Raw genomic sequence first — 8,275 nt, 5'->3', positions numbered from 1 at the left:
ATAGTAATTATCTTATATCTACAGATGTCTCTGCTATCTGTTATCATACCAGGAAGCTCTTTCAGAGCACTGAAGATGTATATCATAATCTTTGTCTCAACAATCTACAAGATTATCAAAGACTGTTTGTCAAGATATATCTGAATGAGTTGTTCTTCACTGATCAAGAACTCATTATCAATATTGATATCAATAATTTGATAAAGTAACTGATCAATTGTACATTCAAGAAGATCACTATCAAGTGAAAAAAGCAGTCTCAGGCTGATTCTGTGACTGTGAAAAAGAATAAGAACAAGAACAAAGATGAGGATAAAAGTACAACTGTATAAAAGTGCACTCACTGTAGAAGATATAAACATACTGTTGACAAATGTTTCATCTTACACTCTGATAAGAAGAAAAAGAAGATGGATAAGAAGAATAATGACAAGAAGAAAGAGAAGAAGAATGACTTAATAAGGTCTCAAGTAGCAGTAAATGCAGTAATTACAAAGATTGAGTTCTATTTCTCTTTCACAGTCACTGAAAAATCATTCTCTAGATCTTGATATTTGAACACATGTGCAAGTCTGAATATGACTGATGAGCTTTATTCTTTTTCAAATATTAAATCTTTTAATGATAACATCTCTGTCAATTCTGTGACTGAGAGAACTGAGTTTGTTAAGAAGATTGAAACAGTCACCTTGAAGATTGAGAGTGATGATATTAACTTGCAGAATGTTCACTATATTTCTAATATTACAGTTAATCTGCTCTTATCTATAAAGCTTGAAGATCAGGGATTCTAATTCACATTATCTTTCACTATTCTCTCATTTTTCATTTGCAGAGCTCTGAATGATGTCATTTTTCATACAGTTCAGACTGCTCAGAACAACATATATAAGATCAATGAACAGAAGTTCAATGAGGATTTCAATCATCTCAATAAGACAGTCAAGTATATTGTAATGATGCTTTATAAGTATGATTTTAACTGAAAAGTTGATCTTTCTGTGACTGCTGCTACTACTGTTAACAACATTAATTCTGCAGTTCTGAATACAGATCTCAAGAATACAAGAATATTAAAGACTCTTTTGAACTAGTACTGTGATCTCAGTCACATTCATACTGATGCTATAATTGCTATGATCAAGAATCTTCATACTGAAGTCATAATTTAAGATTCTAAGACTAAGTTCTTTTGTGAGAAATATGTCAATGCAGGTATAACAGGAGATTATTTGAAAACACTGATGTCTATATCTATTCAACTCATTGAGAAGATTTATATTGATCTTGTAAGTGATGAATATATATTAAAAGCTCTCTCTGATCACTTCTTAGAGTTCTGTCAGAGAATTAGATACTGAATACTTATCATCTGTGATGAAACTTACTACTGTTGAGTATATTTTTTAAAGTTCAAGAATGAGACTGTTCAATACTTTGAGTTATAGCTCAGATTCATGAATAATCTCAGATATACAGTTTCTGCTTTTCTACAGACTGATATTGATGATGTTTTTCAATTCACACATATACACACAGTCATGAATTTACATAGTATCAAATAAAAATCAACAGTATCACATTCATCACATCAGAATGATGTTTCTGAGTGTGAGATCTGTACTATTATGAGATGAGTTAGAGCTGCTCTTTTAAAAGATAATCTTTCTAAGAAGTTCTGAGCAGATGTTCTAGAGACAGTGATTATAATAATTAATAATACTTTCACATTTACAGTTCTTTACAACTCAAAATTTTGACTCTCTACTGCAGAGACTTCTATGATTTCAAGTTTATATAAGATTTCTTAATGTGCACTCATAAACACTCTGCTGAATGTGAGGCATTTTCACTGATTAAGTGTAAAGGTTTTTATTCACTTGTATAAATTTGAGAAGTCTGTGAATAAGCTCTCTTCACATACTGATTTCTATTGTATCATTGAATTCAGTGACACATTAATATATTATCTATGATATTCTAAATCTGATAAGATTATTGCCAGTAGTGATGTGAGGTTTCTGATTACTGAAAAATTGAAACTGGTTATTACATCTGTGATACTTATTAATTATATCAGTAAACTAAAACCTGATATTTATCTGATTAATAATGAAGATGCTTCTGATATTGATAATCTGAAATCTACATAATTACAGTCTGTGAAATTGCTGACTACTTATACTCTGAGCTCTGTTACAGATAACCTTCTGAAGTTCTATAAGAATGTGTAACGTGGCGGAACCGAAGCGGTAGCTAGTTAGCGGCGTCACGTAGAGGTAGTTGTTGAGAAGCTGTATAAGTGAGCTTGACTATCTTGCTTGAATAGTGAGCTTGTAGGCTACAGAGTTATTGCAAGAATATCACAGATATGATACTTAGTATACTAAGAAGATTGTATAAGAAATGCAGTAACTCTTGTATATATTTCAGTCAGAGAAAAACAAATCACTGACTTATTTAATGAGAAGTCAGTATCTAGTTATTCTATATAGATAATGAGTGAATACTCTTCTCTCATTTCATAAGTGAGAATAGTGAGAGTGATATCTCAGCAGTGTCTCACTGTTATGAAAGAGTAATCTGCTAATCTTATATAGAAGTGAGATTCTCATATTCATTAATCAGATCTTTCTATAATATATTCAAATGATATTATAGAGTTATTGAAAACTGGTTTAAATAGTCTGTGAAATGAATGAAATCATCTGTATAAAAGTAATGAGTCATGCAGAACTGCAGTGAGATCTTGACATAATCAGAGATATGATAATAATCTTCTCTTTAAGAGCATAGTTCTGATACTCTCAAGATTATCAGATTAGAAATTATCTTTGTTATATAACAATAGTTATCAACTGATTTAACAGCACATGTGCTGTATATAATATAAAAAAATAGATGAGTTTTTCTGCTAACTGTATAGATCTTTCTTTCTCATCTCTATTTAAATTAAATATGTGATAAGTGAGTTTCTTATATATTGATTTAAAATATGAGAAATGTAGTTAATAAGTGACTTACAGATCTTTTATCATATTTTATTCTATATATGAAATTCTCTGCAAAAGTAATATATTTTAGAGATAAAGCTAACAGTAGTGACAGAATTTTTCAAAAAGATCTTCTCTTTTTATGAAATATTTTTCTCTCTCTCTCTTTATCTGTAATAGTGAGTGCATAAGAGCATCATTCATGAGAGATAATAAGAGACTTATTCTGATATTTTCTAGTGAATAATAAATGTCTTTGTGATGCAGCTGCGGACCGCTCCACCACGAACTCGCTCGATTTTTCGAATAAGAACCCGCCGATAGATCCATCGAAAAGCCCTCGATCATACGAGCATTCTGACCCCATCGCCGACCGCATACCCTGTGTGGTGGTGGAGTTATCCAGCCAAACATGAACCGGACGTTGTTCAAAACTCCTGTGTGGGAGTATCCCCCGTTCTCCCCTACCACACCACAACCCCGGGCCAAAGTGCCATACAAATTGTAAGGTGAAGAGACCTAGCCATATGCACCAATCTTCTCGATTTTGGAAGATCCCCGATCTGTAGTTGTGGAGATATCTGAGGAGCGACCTCCGCGAAAACCCTGTCCATCTTTGATGTTCCAAAACACCAACACCAAGTCTCACCATTGTACCGCCCTTCCTAATCTGGCCCATCCCCGGCAGAAAAATACAAAAAGATACCTTGGCGATAATATCAAGTACATAACCAACAGCCACTTCTGAAGTGCAACCTCCGCGGTCTGTCTTCAGTGTATCTGAACATCAACGCCAAGTCTCGCCCTCGTATCACCCCTCTCAATCTGGCCCATCCCCGACAGAAAAGTACAAAAAGATACCTCAGCAACTGTACTCAATACATAATCGGCAGACACAACAACTATAAAATCAGTATATCCCAAGGTCTGACTGAGCCTTTGATCCCTGCACAGTGAGATATATTAAATCTAGTTTTAATACCTCAATATTCAATAGATTCTGCAAGGGATTGAGAACAGCAACACTAGGTTTCTATTGAATTTGAGAATTAACTCTATATTGATATAATCATTGACAAAGTCTTCTATTTTGAGATATAAATAACCAGTTCCTCTACATCCCGCTGGCAATATTTATATTATCATATAGAAACAGACTTATATTCTCTATAATATCAAGACTCTGAAGAGGGAAAGTCTTGATAGGAGATATACAGTAGTGCATATCTTAGCAGTTTCTATCTCATTCTTCTGCAGCAGTTAATGCAAAAAAAAAAAGATTTTAGAAATAGTTTTTTACTTCTCTTAAAAAAGTAAGGTGTTTTTCTCTGGGTTTTACACAATATTCTTACAAAGAATTAAAAACAGAGTTGTTTTCTGTCATAATTTCATATTCTTTTAAGTAAGAATTACTTTTTCAGTGACTGAAGAGCTTTCATTAATACTTAATTCTTTTTTACACTCTTTATTAACTGATTTGAGTTGCACACCTGTTGTGCGAGGAGAATTGGATAATTTAGAATAAAATTGAATAGTTTTAATCAATTTCTCTTCAAAAAATTGATTTATTTTTTGTCAGTTTTTCTCTCAAAAACTGTCATATCATCTGATTTACTATCAATTGATATCATACTTTTCCTCACTGTATCCCAAGAAAGAGATTGTAAAGATTTTATTGATTTATCTTAAAAATCAATTTTAGTTTATTAGATTCTCTTCAAAAATCTAACCTAGTTACTGAACTAGTGTGAAAAAAATCAGGTGTTTTATACACAAAAGTCTGCGATTCTTCTTTTGAAATAGTCTGATCAACTTTTCAATTGAAAACAGACTTAGAAACCTCTTAATTGAAACAGTCTGACCAACTTTTCAGTTCAAAAGAGTTTAATAAATATCTCAATTGAATTAGTCTGACCAACTTTTCATTGAGTAAGAACAATGAGTTCAAAAGTACACTCAGTTGATGTGGAAAAAGATGCTTTCTCAAATGCTATTTCTGAGATTGAAATTCTGAAGAGAAGAAAGAAAGAAGAGATAGAGAAATAACAAGTTCTTGAAATACAGGAACTTGAAAAAGCAAGTAAAATTCTTGGAAAGCAGTGTCTGAGTGAGATGAATGAAGAAGTTCTGTTAATTCTTCATACTCAGGCTAGACAACTACAGGAAGTGATCAAGTTCAAACTTGGAATTTCAAACACAGTTTAAAAAACTTTGAAAATTTCTAATACAATCACTGACTCTTCAGTTTGCTCTTCTTTCTTTTCTACTTCTTCTTCTTCTTCTTCTTTGAATCAGAAGAAAACATATGCTCAAGCAGCTGAATCTGCTGTCTCTAAATCTGCTGTCTCTAAACCTACTGTCTCAAAACCTGCTCAAAATTCTGAGAAAACTGAGAAGAATACTGCTCATGCCTCTATTCATAGAAAAGTGAAAAAGAAAATGCAAAAAGAGAAAAACTTCCAAATCTCCAGAAATAGAAGACTTATTCTCAAAGTCTCAAACCAGGACATTCTGCAAAGAAACAAGCTAAACTCAAATCTCATTTTCAGAATCAGAAATGAAATTAATCAGCAGTTCTTTTCTCAGTTAATGACTGATATTAAAGTTCAAAAACCAGTTATAGCTTCAATTGAATCATCATTCTTTGGAAACTCTATCATTCTGACTACAATGCCTGAATTCAGTGCAGAATTCCTTATTCAGAATGAGAATCTCTGGAAGTCAGCAGTAGAATCTTTGTTAAACACAACAATTCTATCTGAAAGAGATGAAAAGTGGGACAAATTCATTCTTCATGATATTCCAGTTGAAATTTTTGACTGTGAAGAAGGAATGCTACTTCTCAAAAATGAATTGGAAGAATACAACTCTATTCAACTGAGAAAGAAGCCTGTATGACTAAATTCAATTGAGTTCAGACAAAGCAGGAGAAATGCCTCTGTTCTAGTATATACAAAAACACTTGAACAGTCAAAGATCTCTGAAGTAAGAGTAGCAGGTTTGAAAATGAGAGTTCATGAATACAAAGACTCAAGGATGAACCTCAAAGCTCAAACACAGTGTTCAAACTGTCAAAGATATGGACACTTTGCAATCTCATATTTTAGAGACTCAAAATGTGCATTCTGTGCCAGAGATCACAAAACTAGTAAGCATAAATATGAAACATGCTCAAAAAGAGGTGAAATTTGTCAACACACTCTGCTTAAGTGCTCTAATTGCAAAGAAAAACATGCATCTAGCTCAAAAGAATGTATGTTTGCTTCTAGAACTCAAAAGAACTGGAGAAAAGATGAAGCTCAAAGTCAATCTAGAACTGAAGAGAAGAGTCAAGCCAGTAAACTCACAACTGCAAGCTCAAAAAGAAGAAACTCTCAACTATCTAAGTCTTCAAACTCCAACTCTTCAGCTAAATGTAAACAGAACTTGAATCCTCAAACTCCTGTTAAGATTAGAGAATTGAGAAATGACTCTGATGATAAACTAGATATAATGCAAGCAGTTGAGATTCCTACTTTTCAGAACAGTTATAATCTACTATCTGATGATAGTGATTAGATTCTACTCTACTCTCTTTTAGTATGAATATACAACAAAAACAATAAAAAAAGTTTAAAAACTCTTCAAAAATCACATTTATTCAAAATAATGTGGATAGAAACTCAAATTGTATTTATTCTTGTCTTCAAATTGCATTTGAACAAAAAGTTGATTTTATACTGCTTCAGGAGCTGAATTTTGATGCTGAGCAAAAATATGTTATTTCTCATTCAAGCTACTACTGCTTTTTACCTCAAAAGTCTGAGATAAAGTCAAGAGTAGTGATCTATGGAAGAAAGAGATCAAGATATCAATTTAATCTAAGATTTGATATCATGTCTGACCCTGATATTCTGGTGAGTGATATTATAGATAAAGAAAATGAGTTTGATACTATACAGCTCATAAATATCTATAATGAAAAGTCATTGAAGAAAAATAACAATATCTGGACAATTGATAGAGAATTTCTGAACATAACTTCATCAAGAAACTCTATAATTGCAGGAGATTTCAATGCACATCATCCCTGATGAAATTCAGAATGCAAGAGAGCAGTGAGAGCTGATAATCTGATTGAATGGACCTTTGAGCATTCAATAGATTTGGTTAATAAGTCTGATCAACAAACATTCTTTAGAAAAGGCATGAAACAGAAGTCTATTATAGATCTAACCTTCATGTCACAAAATCTAATGAAAAGAAGACTTGTAAACTAGTTTATTGATTCAAATGAGACATCAGGATCAGGTCATGAGATTATTCAATTTGATATTGAACTGAGTGAAAAACAAATGAGTGAAAATCCTCTTCTCTCTAATCAGTATAACTTTGAAAAAGCTGATTGAAAAGCAGTTGAAGAAAGCATAAAACTGCTAAAATCTGAAAGACAGAATGAGCTATATTGGAATTCTGGTCAAGATATCTCAAATGAAATGCTTGAGAATAGAGTGAAGCTTATTACATCTATTATTCTAACAAGTGTTAGAGATAATATTTCAAAAAGAAAATCTTCTGAGTATTCAAAATCTTGATGAAATGAGAATATCTCATCTAAAAGGAAAGAATTAGCTACTGCTAGAAGATATTGAAAAAATGATGTAATATCTGATGAAGAGTTCAAAGCTGTCAGAAATGAATATTTTTCAGATATCAAAAGAGCTAAAACAGACTGCTGGAATAAATTTCTTGAAGAAGCACAAGGGAAGGAAATTTTTAAAGCTTTTAACTATACTAAAACAAGAAGTGTAGCAAAACTTCCAGCCTTAGAATATGAGTTTCAGAATAAATCATATACAGCAAACTCTTTTGAGGAAAAATGTCAAGCTTTCATGAGAATTCTCTTTCAGAACTCATCAGACTCAGATTCAGATTCAGAGGAAGAGAATATATCACTTCTCAACTACATTGATGAAAATGACTGGGAATGGTCTGATCTTACACAAGATGAATTAGAGTCAGCTATCTTCTCAAGTTCTGTTAAAACTGCTGCAGGTCCTGATTCAATTAATCACTTGATTATTCAAAATACATATTCCTACTTAAAGAATGAATATTTTGAGCTCTTTTTCAATCTCTTGAAAAATGGATATCATTCTGAATGCTGGAGAGAAGCCACTGGAGTGATTCTTGCAAAACCTAATAGAAAAACTTCAATTCCTAAGTCATATAGAGTAATATCTCTATTGAACTGTTTAGAAAAGGTTTTAGAAAAGATAATAGCTACTCAACTATCTTTTATA

At 32.2% G+C, this 8,275-nt stretch overlaps 1 protein-coding gene across 1 annotated transcript; it reads right to left on the bottom strand.

Moving 5' to 3' along the window:
- Positions 1-3,189: 3,189 nt before the first annotated feature.
- Positions 3,190-3,661, bottom strand: BDCG_07497 (uncharacterized protein; the record flags this gene model as incomplete). The annotated part of the gene is made up of 1 exon (XM_045423282.1): positions 3,190-3,661. The coding sequence occupies exon 1, from the start codon at positions 3,643-3,645 to the stop codon at positions 3,190-3,192; it is 456 nt and encodes a 151-aa protein (XP_045278710.1). The 5' UTR covers positions 3,646-3,661.
- Positions 3,662-8,275: the final 4,614 nt, after the last annotated feature.

This window comes from Blastomyces dermatitidis (genome assembly GCF_000003525.1).
Source record: "Blastomyces dermatitidis ER-3 genomic scaffold supercont1.9, whole genome shotgun sequence".
NCBI classification, from domain to species: Eukaryota; Fungi; Ascomycota; class Eurotiomycetes; order Onygenales; family Ajellomycetaceae; genus Blastomyces; species Blastomyces dermatitidis.
The sequence above is the reverse complement of the archived record's forward strand: the minus strand, read 5'-3'. Positions and strand labels throughout refer to the sequence as shown.